The 21164-nt window shown below is 40.8% G+C and overlaps 1 protein-coding gene across 2 annotated transcripts; it reads left to right on the forward strand.

The window, feature by feature from the left end:
• The first annotated feature begins 356 nt into the window (after window positions 1–356).
• On the forward strand, window positions 357–19628 carry MXRA5 (matrix remodeling associated 5). 2 transcript variants are annotated; one of them, XM_027642439.1, is made up of 7 exons: window positions 357–691; window positions 2814–3029; window positions 5395–5524; window positions 5849–6239; window positions 8859–13820; window positions 14477–15377; window positions 16932–19628. In XM_027642439.1, exons 1-7 carry the CDS (start codon window positions 516–518, stop codon window positions 18841–18843), a joined length of 8688 nt encoding a protein of 2895 aa, XP_027498240.1. In that variant the 5' UTR covers window positions 357–515; the 3' UTR covers window positions 18844–19628. The 2 variants fall into 2 exon arrangements, with proteins under 2 accessions (XP_027498240.1, XP_027498247.1); XM_027642446.1 differs by lacking the exon at window positions 357–691 and adding an exon at window positions 1166–1261.
• Window positions 19629–21164: the final 1536 nt, after the last annotated feature.

Consider the following 21164-nt stretch of genomic DNA (forward strand, 5'->3'; position numbering starts at 1 on the left):
GCCGGCTCCGGAGCCTCCTTCACCCACAGCCCTCCGCCTCCCGGCGCGGGCCCGCCCGCAGCCGCCCCCCCTCCCCGGAGGGGCCGCCCACCCTGCAAGAGGAGCCGCTGCGCCGCGCCCACCCGTGCACAGCGCCCGGCGCGGGGAGGCGGGCGGAGCGGCGGAGTCCCGGCGCCCCGCGTTCCTCGTCCCCATGCCCGCTCCGGGCGGCTGCCGTCGCGGGAGGACCTGCGCGCCCTGGCAGCCCGTCCGGCGGCGGGGACCCGCCGGCATCGCCCGCCTGCCCGCAGGCCTGCGGAGCTCCCGGAGCGACGCGCTGGGCTCCCGCCGGGGCTGAGGGATTGCGGCGCCCCGACTTGGCGGCGGCGGCGTGGGACGCCCAGAGAAGGCGAGGCTCGAACGCAAGAGCAGCCAGTAAAAACCAGCCCCCGGCGGTGCCTGCCCTGCTGCCGCGCATCGCTTATGCTTGTTCGGGGGACTCAGTCGCGGCGGCGGATCCCGCAGGATGACGGGCTATGAGGAGTCCTAAAGCGGCGTCGGGGCGGGCCGCCGCGGGCAGCGATGAGCCTCGGCGGGCCGGTGCCGGAGGGGAGGCCGGGGGCCAGGTGAGCGCTGGCCCCGCGCCGCCGGCCGCTCGCAGCCCACTGGAGCATCGGGTGGCGCCTGCCCGGACGGCCGCGCCCGGCCGCAGGTAAGGGGCAGCACACGGCCGGTCGGGGTGCCCTGGGATGGGTTTCGGGGTTCCCCTGCAGGACTGCGGAGGAGCGGGTGGGCTGCGCGGCCGCCCGGCTGGCGGCGGTCGGGCGTCCCGCGGGCCGTGCCGCCGTGTGTCGGCGCCCGCCCTCAGCCCGTCCGCTCCCGTCGCCCGGCTCGGCGGGGACATTCTTCCCTAATGGGAAGCATATGTCCTCCGGTACGGCAGAAAGGAACACGGAGGCAGAGGGGAATGCGGCTCCTCCGCAGCCCCCTCCCCACAGCCCGGCTAGCGCGCGACCGGCCACCGCCTCCGCCCCGCCGGGAGCCCGAGAGCCCAGCACCGTGTGCAGCCCCGCCCCGATGGGCGGGGCCGCAGCCTATTGGCTGGAACGCGGCGCCTGGAGCTGGAGGCAGCCAATGGCGGGGGCGCGGGCGGGGCGCTCGAGAGCGCCCCCTGGTGTCGGGGCGGGCGGGGCAGCCGGTCGGCGGTCACTGCCGGATCCCGGAGCGGCGGCGCTGAGGGGCTGCTCTCGGCAGCCCTTGTGTGTTACGCGGACAAAGCATGGTGAGTCCCTCTGGTCAGCCTTCCTCCCTCACAAGTCAGTGCAGTTTCCTTTTCACAGTGCACACGTCCTGTAAGGGACCCCTCTGAAAAGGAATTGAAACGAGTAGGCTGCTTTTTAGAGGGAGTTTCCTTTCCATTAAGGACAACATAAGGAAAACAGTACCTGAAAATTCTTGAACAAATTAAAAGCTATTTGTCTTGTAAAAAGTGCTAAACGTCTCATTAACTTGACCACATATATCTGGAAAACCTCTTCATCCCAGTGAGCCTCTCCTTTGAACTGTAATGATTTGCACATGATGGTCTTAAGAAAAAAATGTGCATCTCGTTGCTCACAGATCTGAGAAATTCTGACTTTTATACTAAAAGCAAATAACTAATGGAGCTATTAATAGCTGGTAGAAGTGAATGCCTTTCTGTCGTTGTCACAGTGTTGTACAAAAGCAGGAATATTAAATTTTTGTTACTTGTAGTAGCCTGTATTCTTGTATGGCTGTAATCTAAAAAACTTCAAAATTCTTCTGGTAGTAGGAATAAGAATAGGGATGTTTCAAATTCCTTTCTGCAAAGTTAGGGTGCTTAACCTGTAATAAGACATTACATAAGTTATTTTCAAAAATTACTAGTGCTTGAGGTTTGTAACAGTTGAGTTTTCTTGTCTGTTGTTTGCACACTGCTTCTTTAAATGACTCCATGGGATTTCAACACACAGTTCCAAAAACCTGAACCTGAGTTCAAGATACATAGTCAAGATACAGTTAAATATAAACTTTTCCTGAGGTCTGTGCTTTCACTTCTAGCTAAATTGTCCAGTTTTATCAGTTCTGATTATTCATAATTCTTGTTTGGTTAAGATTGCAATCTAAGAGTACATCCAACATCACACAGTAATGCACGACAAAGGATGACAGAGTCTTGATCTATGGCCAACGAATTCTTTCTTTCATTTTCTTTCTCAATGATACCATTTCCCACATATATATTATGAATGAAATTCATTCAGCCACATTTTACCCTGCTGAAAGTTAATAGCCTGCCTAAAAATTAGGCAACTAGGCTAGGTGAGTTTGCTACGTAGGGACTAAATGAAGCTCAGTTGTACTATTTCTAGTTATCTGATCAGGTAGATAACTGATATTATTCATCTTCAAGTGAATATGTGTTTGGCTTTTTTTTCTTTCAGTGACTGTAGAGGGAACTACAGTAGTTTGCTTGGGCTAGATACTTCCCTTAAATTTTTCTAGTTTTTAGGTGAGATGGATACTATTATTGGTGTACAGAATAAGCCTATGAAATTTATTACCATAGAGAGACAGCTTAACTTTGCTAGAATAGGTATTTAGTGGAAGTGATTTATGGGGGAAGAGTTAACGCTGAAGTAGAAAGGGACATGGAAGAAAGAAAACCCATTTCTAACTGATCTTGGCCTTGATTGTCTACAGACCTTCTGGACAAGGCAGGTCACTGCTAGGTATATAAAACTTTTAAAAAAGATTTTAAAAAATCGTTGTTTCTTCTCTCTTGTCTTCTCCCCGACCCCGGAACAACCCAGGAGGAGCCAGGCAAGGGGAGGCGACAAGATGGGGGATCGGGTGGCAGCTGGAGCTTTGTCCATGGTGCTGCTACTGGGGCTGGGGCTGCCACCGGGCACCCTGGGCTGCCCCCAACCCTGCGCCTGCTACCTACCCACCGAGGTCCACTGCACCTTCCGCTCCCTGGCAGCTGTGCCGGCACGGATTGCTAAACATGTGGAAAGAATCAACTTCGGGTTTGTATGGCAGCTTGGAGCAAACAGTTTTATGTTCTTGGTGTGGAAGCCCGGAGTGCTTCGCACACATGTGGCGAATCGGGATCTCTGCGTGTATTTTTTATGTAGAGTTGCAGAGATGGGTAGGGACTTGCTGGCATGCTGAATTTCAAATGCTACAGTTGCTGGCATGGAGGGAGTTTTAACTTAGCCTTTATGTTTCAAACAAAAGTTACTATTCATTTCAAATAAATATTTATACCATGGTGTGAATTCTTTTTTTGGCAAATAGGACTTTTAGTCTTTTACAGTGTATAAGATATATTGAATTAAACCTACTATGGGATTTCTACTAAATGCTGAATTTTATACTCAATGTGAAAAAACACAGTAGGAGTAAAATTCTATAATGTAGCCAGGTAGCATATATACTACAATGAGATATATAACATATCTTATACGAATACAGTAAAAACAAAGCTATTCCATTGCCTTTGGATTTGTGGGTTTGTTGTTGTGGGGTTTTTTTCAAGGAACTAAATTTGATATAAGCAGACACTAATGTTTTGGGGAGAGATTGTTCAGGCTTCAATTCATTTTCCTCTGCCAAGGTATTACCAACTCACATCTGTCAGATTTTGAGACAAGAAGGCAGGGACAGGTGGTAGGTTTCATATATCGAAAGTGCTGTGTAGGGTCATTTTGTGATGTGAAACGGTGCAGAAGTCACAGTCCTCTTCTGCTTGTTACCAGGGCTGCCCTACTACCACATGTGATCTCACTCTGACAACCTCAAGTCCTATAAGCTGCAACTAATCATGCAGTGTCTGACAGTAGGGACCTTGAGGTTTTTTTGCTTTTCCATAGTTAAAATTTCTATCCACCAACATTTTATCCACCTAGAGCCTAATTTTAGTTTCAAAATGCTCTTGTACTCAGTAAATCTATATTAGAGCAATATATATTTAATGCCATTTTTGAGTAAAATATGCTTCCCTCTTCCCCCATATTCAAACCCACACATATTTACAGTCAACTCTCCTCCATACATCAACATTCTATGGTAAATTTTAACTCTAAATTACTTTTGAAAATGGGATGTAGGTTTGTAAGTTACAAAGGTGTTTGGGCTGTAAGTACATTATTTGATACTGGTAGCATCAAAGCCCTTTCCTGTTCTTGTATTTCATCACTACAAATGAAATTTTCTGAGTTGTGTCCTTTCCCAGGAAGAAACAGTCTTAACTGACTGTTGTAGCACTTGTTCCATTTTGAAAGAGAGCTTTTACCATATTTCTGTTTTCAGTGCTATATATTTAGGAGGTGAAGATTATTTTTCTAATAATTTAGAAATAATTTAGAAAATAATTTTATTTAGACGAGTTCATACTTTTTAGGAGTTCTGATTTTGAAATAGGGAGTTTTAATAGGATGCTTGCTATATGCCTAGTTAATCTACAGAAGGACTAAAAATATCAAAAAGATAGTCTAAATTTTTAGCAGATTTGGAATCTTTAGATAGATAACATGATGAGGAACTAAAAGTATTTCCTCCATATTTCCTCCAATTTGTCACTGTCTCTTACCTTCCTTCTACAAAATACTAAAAAATTGAAGAAATCTTTAAAATTCTGTCCTTAGTTTAGACACTTCATGCCCAGATTAGATAATATGTTACATATATGCATAAGAAAAACACAAATGTAGAGCTAGGCCACCAAACCTAACACTTCCACATTGGCAAATCCTGATTTGCTTGTCCAAAGTGAAATTAAATTATTTTCAAAAAGTAGATTTTCTGTATTCCTTATCTAAGAGGAGTCTCTAAACTCAAATTATATAATTGGAAGGTCAGTTCCTAGATCTTATGTAATAACTGGTGTAGCCAATGACATGTTGTAACAGTAAGTGAAGCAGGATGTGACTTACTGCTTCTTCTGCTGTTTGGGAGATATCCATTTTTAATGTTCACTCTCCAAATCCTTATTCATTTAATGTTAGATGCTGCTTTGGCAACACTGCAGCCTGTCTAATTTGCCAGGCTCCATAGCATCATGTTTTGGCTACAGGCCACTAACTTATTACCATTCCATAAACTGAGCTGCATGGAAAAACATACAACTATTAGAACTAAAATGCCTATTTATTACTTTCACTCCTAATTTATGGCTAAAGTGCCACAAATTAAGTTAAAAGAAATCTTAATGTAAACATGAACTAAGTATACTTGGCCTTGTAAAAACCTTGCAATAACTTCTGCCCCCTTGACAATGCATTAAGATGCCTCCAACTTTTCCTGAAAGTTGGGTTATACTAATTTTACATTTGCAGTCTGTGACAGTCAGTGTATAAAATGTAACTGCACATGTGATTTTTTTTTTTCCAGGTTTAACAGTATACAGTCTATATACGAAAACTCCTTTGCAGGACTTACAAAATTGGAATTGCTCATGATACATGGAAATGACATTCAAAATATACCTAATGGTGCTTTGAAAGATCTCATATCTCTACAGGTAATGCTTAGGTCTTCCTAAATTTAAAAAAATCTAACTTCTGTGAATAACAGAAAACAAAAATAAATGTATTTTATAGTGCCTTTTTAGGACTAAGATACCATTTTCCTCCAAAGTACATGGGAGATCTATAACTATACCTGTGTAATACTTGATAATGCCAACTAACGCTCAGTTTTATTCTACCTCTTTGACCAGCATATCATTTTTCAGTGGTGCAAAAGATTCGAATGTGGGAGTAAAATTTGTGCTTGATTACTTGCTATCCTGTTTGGATTTAGATTAAAAAAAATATTAATCTCTGGTTCCTTTTTTTTCTTTTAGGTTTTCAAAATTAGTTACAATAAATTGAAAGCCATAACTGGCCAAACCCTCCAAGGACTTTCAAGCTTAATGAGACTGCACATGGACCACAACAGAATTGAGTTTATTCATCCAAATGCTTTTAATGGATTAACTTCTCTGAGACTGGTCCATTTAGAAGGAAATTTGCTCCAGCAGCTTCACCCCAATACTTTTTCAACATTTATGGTCCTTGATTATTTCAAACTGTCAACAGTAAGACATCTCTACCTATCTGAAAATGCTCTTAGGACCTTGCCTGCAGGGATGTTTCAAGGCATGCCACTGCTGGAAAATCTTTACCTTCATGGAAATCCATGGGCCTGTGATTGCAGTTTAAAGTGGCTTCTTGAATGGAATGAAGTTTCTGGAGGTAGGACCAAAAGCTACTGATGTTTATTGAACTCATATTGTTGGATTTTATTTTTCCTGTTCTGCGTGTGGATGGTTTTGTTATTTCCTGAGTATTACTAACACCATGATGTCTATCTGCACTATTATTTTCTGTTAATGTTCAGTAAATTCAGTATTTAAAAAACAGCGTAAAAAGAAGGCAGTTGTGTGTCACTAGCTAAAAATATGTATTCAACACCAAAGAAGTTAACCATTACATTTGGAATGGCAAAAGTGGTAGTGAAGTTTATAATTAGAAGGAGGAAATAGATATAACCTTTTACTGTGCTCGTTTGCACAGCAGTGCACTTTAGACCAAGGGCTGGCAATTGTCCTCAACTAACAAAGCTCTAATGGAAGGTGGTAACATTGGATTTGAACGTGTTTATCTAAGGAAAGAATGGAATTCAGTTACCAAATTCCTCTTTAAGTCCTCTAACCTGGATGCTATTAACATTAAGGTTTTTATGTAGTATGCATCCTTCACGCCTATCTGTGTTTCTTCATTGACCACAAATTCCTTTTATGATGGAGCAAATCTATTTTAAATATTTTCAAGCATTTACAATCTATTTAAGTATTTTAAATCCTGCACTTTTTTTCATAAAATAACTAGTCTGTGTTCATTCAGACTTCAATAGGAGACAAATATCACACTGCTTAGGCTGGAACACTTCTGGTCATGTGCAGAAGCAAACAAAGACAGTTTTGTAATGCCTCTTTATCAGGAATACACTAAATGAGGGGGACTTTGAGCATCAGTTTTCAGTTTGAGCATCTCAGTTCAGCAGTGTCCTGTAGCTAAGTGCTTACTGTAGTAGGCCAGAGGGAGTGGTGTTACACCGGAGCTGCTGCTAAAATATTAAGAGGGAATTGGCATTTAATTGTAACTGAAGATGTCTCAAATAAGTGATGGAGTCACAAGGTTTATGTAATGATTTGTAGCATGTATGGTGAATGATGCTGGGTCTTGTCATCGTAGAATATGTAACTCATTGCAATTTTGCACTTAGCTGTAGGACAATACTTTTAAGGGTATTTTGGACAATACTTTTAAGTCTGTGTGTGATACTTGAATGAGTAATACAAATGTTTCTACCTGAACTGATACTTGAGGCATCTAACTTTGATATTTTATTTCACTAACTTACGTTATAATATTCTTACATACTCTCCTTGATCCAAATCACGTATCTGTATGTGTAATAAGTGTGCTTAAGTTGTTCTGCAAGTTATAACAATGAAATATTAGATGAACTTTCCTTCCTTGTGCAGTGTTGGCTTGTTAGCATTTTTATTACACTAAAACAGTAGTGATTACTGGAAGGATGAAGGATTTATCCATTCTGTTTTCACGTATGACAGATTTTGTATCTTTATATAACCATAACATTAACTACTTTGGGAATAATAATACAGAAAGAATTATTAAAGTTCTTCAGACCAATGTGGCCACTGCCAAGTTGATTGTGGGCCAGTTTTTCCGTATCGTTGAAACATCCTATTTGAATCTGCAAGTGATAAACTTGTTCACTTAAATACTCAATTTGTAAGAACTTTTCAAGAAAATTGATTTGTTAGACTAGCAAAGCATATACTTTTCAATTAAAAAACTATATGAACATTTACCATGCATTTCCCTTTCTCCTGGCATTTTACCTTATAACAACCAGTATATTGTTCATCCATTCAAAGATCCCTCATTCCTCGGAATGATACTTATTCCTAGAATAACTGGAATACATTTAATTTGCAATATGTTTCCAAACTAAATACATAAGGTGACATTTGACTTTCTAGTGAGCAGAACAATGTAATAAAAATATGACTTTTACTTTGCAGACAAGAGTCTCTCTGGCATTGACAGAAGAGAGGAGTCAAGGCTATAATTTCCTAGTTTAGCTTTCCTTCTCTGATTAAGCTTTTTGTATCACAACAGAGTTTAGAGTTATTTCAGAAGTCAGGGAAGAAGTGGCACCTGGTTTGGTTTTTCTTGCTGCTGATAAATAGCTTGTACATTCTAGAACTAGTCAGTCCATTTCAGTAGCTACAGTGGAATGTTTTGTGTATTGCCAATACTGTTGTTAATTAATAGAGAAAAATAAAAAGCTTCCTGGATTATTTAGTGGGAACTCCAACATTTCTCAAGTAAATGCTGCATTTTTGAAAACTGAAAGGACCCACTCCTCTTCACATTAGATCCACAAGTTAGGTGGTTAGGCTGTCATTGTACAGGTGCAGACTTTTTAACACAGAGTAGTTTTTTACGGACTTATAAAATGTTGCTATGCACACTTCATTTTCTAGGCACTTTATTCAGAGGGAGTGAATCTGAGTTTCAGAAGGACGGAGTACTCAATCCTCTTCAATTAAGTCAGAAGAAATCATGGTCAGATTGAGAATCAGGTGCCCAATCAGCTGTAAAACTAAGACTCACCATTCTAAAAGTTTTACTTTATGTGTCATATGACATAATGCATTCTTCATGAAGTTCATTTCACACTTTTGAGAGTTCTCTAATTTTAGAACAGAGTTTTTCAGCTTACTTATCTTTTATTTCCTGTTTTATTTTCTTTCTTCCTTTTTTTTTTTCTTGCAGGTGTTTTAAAATGCAAAAAGGACAAAGCCTATGAAGGGGGACAGCTCTGTCCTAAGTGCAGCAGCCCAAAACAACTGCAGAAAGAAGATATTCAAAACTTGAAAGATATTTCCTGTAGGAAACCTGTCATTCAGTCCTCACTGAGACAAAATAGCAGCACTCAACATGAAGAAGATGGTGACAGTTATGAACTCCCTCTGGAAGAACTTCAGTCCTCTCCGTGGAACATTGCGCTAAATATGACTGATGAACATGGCAATATAGTCCACCTGAACTGTGAAATTGAAAAACCAACAGGTTCTACCAAAATTCAGTGGAATCAAATCCAGACTCAGGAGATAGATATAAATGCTACAATATCACTGGATTTTGAATGTCCCATGAATCGAGAAAACTATGAAAAGCTATGGAAGCTTATAGCTTATTACAGTGAAGTACCTGTCAAATTAGAGAGGGAAATTATGCTCAGAAAGGAGCCTAAAATAAGCTATCAGTACAAGCAAGGCTCAGATTATGATGCTCTTTACTACACAGGTGTAAAAGCTCAAATAATGGCTGAGCCTTCCTGGGTTATGCAACCTCTTATAAATATCCAATTAAATCGGCGCCAGAGTACCGGGAAAAAAGTGGTGCTATCTTTTTTTACTGTGTTTTCTCAGACAATTCATACCAAAAACACCAGGCAGCAGAGAAACTGGGTGATGATAGAGCAAAACCAAAGCACAAGGACAGCACAGAGTGTGGTGGAAGGGTCAGAGTGTCAGCTGAGCTGCAATGTGAAAGCTTCTGAGAGCCCCTCCATTCAGTGGCTCTTTCCAGATGGAACTAAACTACAGGCACCATTTAATCAGAAAGACAGTAGGTTTTCCATTCTCAGTAGCGGCCAACTAATCATAAAGGCAGTGAGTTACACTGATGGAGGTGTGTACCACTGCATTGCCCAAGTGAGAGATGATGTGGACATAATGGCTTACAGACTTCTAGTGCAGCCTCCAGCTATTCAGGCAGCTGATTCAGATATAGTGAGAGTTGAAAAAAATGTTGGAGAGCCAATAGTTTTACCGTGCAATGCAGTTGCCAGCCCAGACCCACAGTTGAGTTGGATTCTTCCAAACAGTCAGGTACTCAATGATTTATCAAACTCTTCAAAAGGCTATATGCTGCATAATGGTACTTTACTTATTCCAAGAAGCCATGTCAGTGATAGTGGCCATTACAGATGTGTGGCTGTCAATGTGCAGGGGTCAGATCAATTTGTTGTAAGGGTCACAGTAAATAAAATGGTGTCTGACAGGTCATTTAAACGAATAAAACTAAAAAAGCGCCCAGGTTCAAAGCGTTTGTCAAAAACAAGAGGGCATATCATAGAGGATGGAGAGGGATCAGGGGCAGGGGGAGTGGAGGACTTCCTACGAAGAAAGAACCACCTAAAAGACTGGGAAATACCTTTTAAACAAAAAAGTGACCAGGTGCCAGAGGGTCAAATTAAAAAGGGGAAGAAAGGCAGAAGGAAAATGAAAATCTGGAAAAGTATGGATAGAACCCAAGACAGCAACATTGCAGAGGGTCGGAGAGTGTTTGAATCTCGAAGGAGAATTAATGTGGCAAGCAAGCAGATTAATCCACAGCATTGGGCTGACATTTTGGCAAAGGTCCGTGGGAAGAATCTTCCTAGAACAACAACAGCTACAACCATTTCTGTAACAACTGCGCTGCCATCAATCATGCAGAACACTACTCCAGTCCCTCATCCGGCAGCCAGCCCTCCACCTTCAGAGACAGCAGCAGATGTGGTAGACTCTTCTGCTGATGCATCACCTGTGGGTGAAGATGAGCCATTCTCAGTCACTGTTTCACACAACACAGAAGCATTTTCAGTCCAGTCCATATTAATGAGGTCAGAAACTGAACTGTTTTCCAACCACAGGGCTTTAGAAACATCTGCAAGTATAGACACTGTAGGAATTGCTGTATCAGGTCCATATTTGACTCCTGTCTCTGCAACTTTGCAACCCCATGGCAAGCAGCATCTTGATGTCAGGACTGATGATTCAGCTGTAGTCAAAGAAAATATCCATGCTTTCACTGAGAAACCTCTAACCAGACAAATTGTGACAAACATTCCCAATATTCAGAACAGTTCATTCACACTGGAAAATGGTGGTAGAACTTCTGTATCTGAAGAAAATTCTGCTTTTGCTGAGCTACCACTTGATGCTACTCTGCTAGCTGAATCTCAGACTGTGGATCTTCACAGAGTCTTGGAGACAAGCATGAAGTTAAATGAAGTGGACCCAATGAGTGTTGACACCATAATTTTAACACCACCTCAGCTGGACAAGATCATCCTAAAAGATTCTCTGGGTACTACTACCATTTCTTCATCTGCTTCACCATTTGTTACAGAGGAGAGCAATGACTCGAGATACCAGCACAAAGAAACATCCACAGCTCAGATGAAAATGGCAGACTTGAGTACAAGTTTTCCTGCTTTCACATCCATCAGGGTCCAGAGCAAGGAAGAACCTGAGACCCTCAGGAATACAGTGACCCAAGAAAGCATGTCCAGCAGTTATGCAGGTAATTCTCAGGCACAAGAACATAGAAGCTTGGCTACTTCAAAACCAGATGCGGTGGTCATTTTGCATAGTGCTAATGCTCTTCATAAAACAGCAGAGAGGATAAAAACTGCTGCTTCCATCAGTAGACTGACCACTGTGACCACCACAACAGTTCCATATAGAAAGACCACGCCTTCACTTATTACTCAGCATGGTAGAAAACGACCTTATGGGAGAAGGAGACTGAGGCTAAACAGAATCCGGCAAAGACCAAGGCCTTTGCCCCCTGTTGTTTTAACCACTGAAGCAATGCCTGTCATTCAAAGGACACCTGAAGTTGAAGCTGTGACCAGAACTTCTTCTGCAACTCTTGAAAGTCCTGATCTTAAAAACAATGAGGAGCATATGGAATCCACTCCTTCATTAGTTCTTGATCTGACTGAGAAAATGCCCAAAATCAGAGACATGGTTACAACTTCCTCCTTTAAGGCTACTGCTTCTCCACCTGAAGCTAAACATGTGACACACTCTACTACTCCTGAAACCTCGGCACTTCCAGTGAGTGCACCCATCACAATTTTAACATCATATGTTGTACATGATGCACTTCCCACAAAAGAGTCAAGTGTACCTCTTGTCCCAGAGCAAAGTGAAGTGCCAGCATACCACTCATTAGACAATATATCTGAGGAGAAGGACATGAAAGCAGATTCTAAAACTATGGATATTAAGGCAGAACAATCAAGCACAACAACTTCTGCACACAGGAACAGCTTGATACTATCTACAAAACCAAAATCTCAGGAAGAGCCTATACTGTTTGACTCAGAAGTTGTGGTTGATGAAACGACTGCTGGAACGTTCCAGCTGATACATCCCACTATGACTGACTTAAATATTCCTGTTGGCACAGTCAAAGTTTTTAAGGACCTCTCAGTTTCAAAGGAGCCATGGAAACCCACAGAAACACCAGCAAAAACTATGCCATCTCAGCAACATGAGATAATTACTTTGTCTTCCTCCTGCAGCACAGCAGAAACTCAGACTTTTCCAGTTAGAGAGACAAAGAAATCCATTACTTTTAAGGCTGGGACAAAGCCATCTACCTTGGATAAAAAGGAAGCTGTGTCACATACGTTTCATCATTTGCAGACAACTGAAAAGCCTCCAATTACCTCCACTGCCTTTATTCCATTTATAAAACTTGCTACTCTTCCTCCTTCCATTTCAAGCACTTCACATCCTGCTCTTCATTACACCACCAAGGAAACTAATGCCTTCAATCAAGAAAGGTTCCCAGAAAAAAACCAAGTTGGAGCAGGTGGTGACAAAATGGTGATAAACTCAAGACAGAGTGTTCACCCTACTCTGTCCTCTAACCAAAACAGGATTAGCATACAGTCAAAAGAGGATCAGTTCAAAGAGTTATATAGTAGCAAGTCAAACAACAGTTTACTGCTAAATCCAAATCTTCCCTATCCACCTGCTGGAATGATACCAAGCTTAAACCAAAGACTGCCTGTTGTGCCTCCAAAGCACATTCCAGTCAGAGGCACAGTGAAGCTTCCTGTAACACAGGGTCCATTTCACTATTTTATAACACATCAGCCTCTTCACTACACAAACAAACCAGAGATAACAGCATATGCAGCACATACTATCCAAGACAAGAAAACTTTTGCCTCTCAAAGAGAAACAACTACCCCAACACAGGCCTCTACATTTCACAAAACAAATCCATTCACTGAAAGCACGTTCATTAGTCAGAGTCAGAACAGATACAATATTAATTCAAGATTTTTTGGAAATAACTATGTTCCAGATAACAGAGGCACAGCAGGGAGACTACCAAGTCAAGGGATCCCCTATTATCCCAGTTCCAGAATGCCGTTCCTTTTCAACAGAACAAGGATATTCCCTCACTTAAGTATGCACCCTAAACCAGAGGTCCCTAGTGAACTTGTCCCAAAAGACACAAATGAGAAGAAGGTCACTCAGGTCTTCCCTACTAGGATTACAGTGCAGAAAGCTACAGCTATGCCATTGCCTCCAACGGCACATGCAACAACGACCACATTACCACCAGTGATCTTAAAGATTACCCCTCCAGTCTTTCCCCCTCAGCGCACAAAACCACAGATATCTACTACAGATCATCCTTTAAAAAATGTCCATCATCGTCATCAAAAATTCCCATCTGTGCCTTATGTGGGAGGCATTATACCACAGAATTGGACTGTAATTCAGTCTTCCACTAATTTCAGGATACATGGAGAAAGACCTAAGATTATCACAAAAGGGTCTCAGAGCATATCCATCCTTGCTGAAACAGATGCTTTTATCCCTTGTGATGCAGTTGGTGAACCCAAGCCTTTTATTACTTGGACAAAAGTATCTACAGGTGAGACAGAGAAAAATGTGTTTTTCCACATGGTTTGTAAGGCTACAAATACTTGGTTATTGCATAGAAATTCAGTGTGATCATAGGAGTAGTTCAAAACACTGAAGAATACCTTCTGTCACTTTTAGTCATTATAGATAAAATGTGACTAATTGCAACTAATCATTACAGGTAATAATAACTTTGCAGTATTTCTTGTAGTAAAACTACTACCATTTAATGAATTCATTTTTTTAAGAGTAATTTTTGGCTATGAATAGCAGCCAACTTTGATTAGTCACAGCAGTTGGAATTTATGATGGCAACACTTGTGAGTATGGGTTTGTTAACACTGCTACCTTAAGTAATGTTGTGCGTGTCATCTTCATGTGCAAAAGGAAAAGTTACATAAAGATTTAAGAGGAATCCTAAAGCATAAAGCCTTAAAATTCTCATACTGTCAGTGTTTGCAAGTTAGTATGGTTAGTTCTATAACAGAAACAAAGGCTAATTTGAGCTATGGAGAGTGTCTGAAGATGTCATGTCCCTCTCTAAAGTTGTAATTGGTCTTGAGTAAACCTGAAGTATCCCAGGGAAACATAAGACTTTTTCATTGCAACAGTGTACATCTTAAACAATTTGACTTTCTGTTTCTTTCCTTCTTCTCACCTTTCCAGGAGCTGCAATGACAGCCAACACCAGGTTACAAAGGTTTGAAGTCTGGAAAAATGGTACCCTCCTTATCCGAAATGCTCAACTTCAGGATCGTGGGCAGTATTTGTGCACAGCTCAGAATCTGCATGGCATAGATAAAATGATTGTCGTGCTCACAGTTGTAGCCCACCAGCCCAAAATTTTACTCTCCCGCTATCGAGATGTCACGGTCTACTTTGGAGAGACCATAGCAATGGAATGTCAGGCTAGTGGGACTCCAAGCCCTCATATTTCATGGGTTTTCCCAGATAGGAAGATTTTGCAGACAGTCACCACCACAGAAAGCAGGATAATGCTTAATGAAAATCGAACCTTGACTATCAAGCAAGCAACTTTTTCGGATCGAGGAGTTTACAAATGCATAGCAAGCAATGCTGCAGGAGCTGACAGCATTGCAGTGAGGCTGCACATTGCAGCCTTACCCCCCATCATCCAGCAGGAAAAGCAAGAGAACATTTCCTTGCCCCTTGGTAGCAGTATCAACATCCACTGCACTGCCAAAGCAGCACCTTCTCCCAACATCCGCTGGGTGGTCTTTGATGGCACACAAATACGACCTTCTCAGTTTGTCAATGGGAATTTATTTGTTTTTCCCAATGGAACTCTGTATATTCGGAATGTGTCCCCCAAGGACAGTGGGACCTACGAGTGCATTGCTGCTAACATGGTGGGAGCTGCCAGGAGAACAGTACAGCTCCATGTGAAGAAGCATGCGTCTAATGCTAAGATCACCGGGACCTCTCCTCAGAGAACAGATGTAACGTATGGGAGCATCCTGCATCTGGACTGTAGTGCTTCTGGTGACCCCTGGCCACGGATATTATGGAGGTTGCCTTCCAAAAGGATGATTGATTCCCTACACAGGTAAATTACTGTTTGAGATGTCGCAGCTAAATCACACTGTAGATGAGCTTAGACAAAATCCCACTCATATATGTCCGAGTTTCATTCTTTACTTCTGTGGGTTTTGAATGAGGCACCCAATCCTTAAGAAAGAATTTGAAATTTTATCAAAAGATAGTCATGTCATATCTTAGCATAATTTTCTTGAAAGCAGTATTACCCTTAAAAAGTTAGCTTCAAGTGTTTAGGATAAGCTACCGCTATCTTTTACAGCCACTTGTAAATGCAGTAAGAAGTCCAATGGCAAAAGATACAGAACTTGTGTACTGCTTGTTCCAATGCTCTTAGTCTGTATAGAGTTGCACAGGTGCCTGATTTTTCCTGGGAGAAATAGGATCATTGAAATTTATTTCTTGTGCAAATCATTACACATAGTAAATACAGGGCAAATAAATCAACTTATAATTATTTAAATAAGCAGAATCATTTTAACATCATTGTATAAACAATTGTTACCTCACAGTAAGGTCTGTGCAAGCCTGGTTTTGTAAATACCTAAAACAATACCTTCTCTAGTGTTTGCAATATCAAGTAAAATATCATTGCTACAAGCTTACAATAACTGTCCTAAGACTTGACTGAAAACACAGTTTCTGCTTTATAAATTATTCATAATTCATTCCTTGAACACTATAAACAGATGAGAAATGTGCTGCATTTTAAATGCGTAATTGTGAACAACTTTCTTCACAGCTGAATGTAGTCATAATTTTTTCATATTGACAGAAAATATATTTTGGTGGCCTGTAGATAGCACAAAACATGGATTTCATTTTATGCCTCATAGTGGTAGCAACAAAATACTGTGGTTTTATTTCATTTTCCCTCATGATCTTTATGTGGGCTGTTTTTCAAATACAGGAGATCTTCTTTAGGGGGAGAAAACTGTGGCTACTGAGGAAATTGGTTTTAACCACAATACACAGATTCCATAGTGAAGTGGAAAGGAATAATAGGTTTTTAAGCATCTTGGAAATTTTTTTTCTTTATTTCAAGGCTTAGCAACATTTTACTTCTTTACCACTGCTCTATAAAGGTTTAATATGTTACACCCGATGCCAGAGGAAGTTCCTCATCTTGATTTGTTTTTAGCATAGGACCCAAGTGCCAGACTGCATAGTTATGCTTCGTATAGCTTTGTGTGGATCATGTCATTCAGAGATCCCATATTTGAATGTTACAGAATACTTTACATGCAGTCAGAACAGTCAAAACTATCATAATTTGGTATCTACTGTTTGTTTAATGATCAAAAACACTATTATAGTTATTAAACGCAACAGAATTGTTTATTTTCTACAAATGGGTAGAAGTATTTTTTTCATTTGCTTTTTAGTGGTGAATGTCTTGGACATTTTGGATCATCTAATTATCTAACAATAGCAACGCTCCCATCCTTTTCTTTTATTTCAATATTTTTGAGTTGTTGATTTTTCCCTCCTGATTTCACTCAATAATTAATACCCAAAATGTGATTTTGCAGCTCATGTTCCGTTCTTTTTTCTTGCCTTACAGTACCTTGGAGACTAGAATCAAGGTATTCAGCAATGGGACTTTGGTTGTTCATTCAGTTACAGACAAAGATGCAGGAGACTATTTGTGTGTGGCCCGCAATAAGATAGGGGATGACTACGTGGTCCTCAAAGTGAATGTGATGATGAAACCAGCAAAAATAGAACATAAGAATGAGAATAACCACAAGGTCAAGTACGGAGGGGACTTGAAAGTTGACTGCGTAGCCACAGGCCTGCCAAATCCAGAGATCTCCTGGGGTCTCCCGGATGGCAGCATGATCAACACCTTCATGCAGTCAGACGACAGCGGCAGCCGGACAAAGCGATATGTGGTCTTTGATAATGGAACTCTGTATTTCAATGACGTCGGATTGAGAGAGGAAGGGGACTACACCTGCTATGCTGAGAACCAGATTGGGAGGGATGAAATGAAAGTGCGGGTCAAAGTAGTGGCTGAGCCTGCAACCATCAGGAACAAAACATACGTCATTATTAATGTACCCTATGGCGATGTTGTCACAGTAGCATGTGAAGCCAAAGGAGAACCCACTCCCAAAGTGACCTGGCTCTCCCCAACCAACAGGCCTATTCCTGCCCTATCTGACAAATACGAGATCTATAGGGATGGCACCCTCCTCATCCAAAAGGCCCAAAGATCTGACAATGGTAACTATACCTGTGTAGCACGAAACAGTGCTGGAGAAGATCGGAAAATCGTTTGGATCCATGTTGACGTTCAACCTCCCAGAATCAATGGTCATCTCAGTGCAATAACGTCTGTGAGGGAGACAGCCATCAGGGACAGCCGGAAACTTATTGACTGCAAAGCTGAAGGCATCCCTGCTCCACGGGTCTTATGGGCTTTCCCAGAAGGAGTAATCTTACCAGCTCCCTACTCTGGGAACAGGATCACTGTGCATCACAATGGTACGTTGGACATCAGAGGGGTGAGACAGACAGACGCAGTGCAGCTCGTATGCATTGGGCGGAATGAAGGGGGGGAAGCGAGACTGCTTGTGCAGCTCCTCGTCACAGACCATTTGGAGAAACCCTCCTTCAGAGACCCTGTCAGTGAAAGGATCACTGCCATTGCTGGGCACACTATCAACCTGAACTGCTCAGTCCAGGGGAACCCCAAACCCAGCACGAGCTGGATACTTCCCAACGGCTCTGAAGTGCTGAGTGGCAGTCGCCTGAACAGATTTTACCACAAGAGGGATGGGATCTTGCACATCAGCAGCCTGTCTGCTGGGGATGCTGGGACTTACCGCTGTACAGCCAGAAACCCAGGAGGTTATGTGGAACGAGTAGTCTTCCTGAAGGTGGGACTCAGGCCAGAAATTAGCAACCAGTATAACAACCTGGTGAGCATCATCAATGGAGAAACTCTGCAGCTTCATTGTATCACCCAGCCAAACCAGCGGGCTCAGATCTCCTGGACGCTGCCCAATGGGATGGTTATGGATGCCCCCCAGGCTGTGGGTCGCTTTTCCCTGATGGAGAATGGCTCATTGACGGTGCGTGAGGCTTCTGTATTTGATAGGGGCACTTACCTGTGCAAGGTGTCAACAGAGTATGGCACTTCTGTTATGACTGTACCTGTCATTGTGATAGCCTATCCTCCCCGGATTACCAGTGAGCCAGCACCTATCATTTATGCCAGACCTGGAAATTCAGTCAAACTGAACTGCATGGCCATTGGGATTCCTAAAGCAGAAATAACATGGGAGCTTCCAGATAAATCACATCTGACAACAGGAGCTCAATCCCGTCTGTATGGAAACAAATTCCTCCATCCTCAGGGGTCATTAGTCATCCAGCAGTCCACTCAAAGAGATTCAGGCTTCTATAAATGCATTGCTAAAAATATACTAGGCAGTGATTCGAAAACAACCTACATACACATATTCTAACACTAAAACAAATGCCTTTGGCTGGATACCAGCGTTCAAGTCACTGCCAAACGAGTGCAATGAGGAAAGTACTGCTTACAGCAAGGCCAGGAAGGCTGAGGGCAGAAAAAAAAGGAATTAATCTGCATTGCTTTTGTACTCAATATGGTAGTAAGTCCCTGCAATAAAAGGAGGCATTAGACATACTGGAACTGAGGAGACTAACAAGTTGAAAAAGGTCTTTAAATTGTTAAGACAGAGTAATGTGGTTTTTCATGCTATCCAATAGCATCTGAGGCCTAAAGTACTCTATTCTTGTCAATAGTCCAAAACTATTTCTTGTTCTAACAAGCACCTTAAAAGTACCAAAGAAGTATTAACTGTTAATAAATGAGCTGCAGTGATAGAAGTGCTTTAGTAAAACATAATTTTCTTTAAACCCTGCAGCACCTTTACATAATCTAGCCTTATAGAATATGATTACTAACCTTTCTGTTCATGCTTCTATCGACTCTTCAAAATCAAAGACTAACTTAGCAAATGAGAGTGATCTATTTTAATAAAAATACATGCAGAGGTTAACTGCCTTAACATATGAACAAACATTTGCCAGCTACTAAGGATGCTATGGTCAAATAATTCATTATATATTTTATATATATTTTTTAATCTGACTATGAGACTAGAAAGAGTAGCAACAAACTTGGTCTCATTTTATAAATTATTGGTCTTTACAAGACTCTGATACATTACTATGTTTTATAATATTAAGGTCAATATACTGTACGTTTTATAATAAAAAATATTTTCCAAAGAATGTATTCACTGTGATTTTCTTTTTGTTTTTTGGGGGGTTTTTTTGAGTAAACAGGGAACTCCAAACAGTGAGAGTATGAAGTTAGATCAAAAAAGGAGTAGTAATGTAGTGTTATACATGTTTGTATTTGAACCAATTTATATTGTGTTCATTTATAAATGTTTTAGGGAAGACATTAGTATAATTGTTTATCTTTCTAAAAGTGATTTATTAATAGAAACTTATGTATATTCCAGCCTATATTTATACTTTTTCTTCAGTCAAGGATGGTTTATTGGATAATGTGCATAATTTTATGAACGTTTATCAATTGTGCTATAGAAATAATTGCTACAAGATGCTGAATATACCCATGTTTCAACAAACTATTCCAGTCAGAATTTTGAAAGTGTTAACTTACTTTTAAACATATGGAGTCTCTCAAATATTCCTTAATTCTTACAGTTTTGATTGATCATAAAACTTACACTTATGTTTTAGAATATGATGAGAATAAAATTTTATTTTTATTTTCTCTATTGACCAAAACATGTCAGAAAATAGTAGAAAGTGTTATGCTAGTATTTACATTTTGCAAAAAACTGTAAGTAAAGATTTCCTTGCCCCACAAATTTATCCAGTTTAGGAAAATTGTAAGCTATTGCAAAATGTGAACTTATCATAATGGTAAACAGAACTGAGCTACTTAAAGTAAAAAGTATTTTATTAGAACATGGATGTAGAATTAAATGACAAGGACCTTGCTGAAGATACAAAGAGTATAATTTATGTGACAGAATATTTTATAAAATATTTTAGAAGTCAGGGCAGGCTAAAAATCTGCAGCTTGTACACAAGCATTTATTAAAGTTGTAGTTATGTTACTGGCCTAACTAAACAGCACTTAATTATGTCTTAGTTTCTTTTTTATGGTTTAAACCCTTTGGCCCTAAATCACCAAATCAGTGCTCGAGGGGAAGCATGTGCCTACCTTGCAGGGAGGTAGCTGCTTGTGAGAGTAGTTAATGAAGAAAGAAAAAAGGCATTTAAGATTTTTACCTAGATTGCTCATGTAGTGTTTTCTAAGCTGGCTATGTTTCCTTGAACATATCAGAGATTAGATATGTCTTTAGATCCTTTACTTAATTTTAGCACTTTTTAAAAATTTTATATTAGTTCTTGGAAAACAGTCATACAATTTTTAATAATAATACATCTTGTAAAAGAGTCTGAAGTCAGCATTTGGCATTGAAGTAGGAGTCAAACACTTTTATTCATTTGTCTGTCCAGCCTTTGCTTAGCAGTTATGTGATTTTAGAGGTATTCTTGGGTGCTGAATAATTTCTATATATTTCCATTAAGTAAATTTTTATTTTTTATGTTAAAGGAAGAAAATGAAATCCAAAATCAAACATTTGAGCTTTTGAGATTAGAGAAAGCATCTGATCATGTTTCCTCAGTCCGGAATTTCCCCAGCTACCAATGGAAGTTTTGGAGGCTAAGAAATTGAAATCTTTGGCTCAAGAAATCTTTCAGCTCAAGAAAT

Source organism: Corapipo altera, unplaced genomic scaffold (genome assembly GCF_003945725.1).
Source record: "Corapipo altera isolate COAL_440 unplaced genomic scaffold, ASM394572v1 0, whole genome shotgun sequence".
Classification (NCBI taxonomy): domain Eukaryota; kingdom Metazoa; phylum Chordata; class Aves; order Passeriformes; family Pipridae; genus Corapipo; species Corapipo altera.

Excerpts from the sequence above, each read along its gene's own strand:
- MXRA5 (XM_027642439.1), top strand. The coding sequence starts at position 516 with ATGAGGAGTCCTAAAGCGGCGTCGGGGCGGGCCGCCGCGGGCAGCGAT. Across the intron at positions 3,030-5,394 it reads GTGGAAAGAATCAACTTCGG|GTTTAACAGTATACAGTCTA; the intron begins GTTTGTATGGCA and ends TTTTTTTTCCAG. Across the intron at positions 15,378-16,931 it reads ATGATTGATTCCCTACACAG|TACCTTGGAGACTAGAATCA; the intron begins GTAAATTACTGT and ends CTTGCCTTACAG.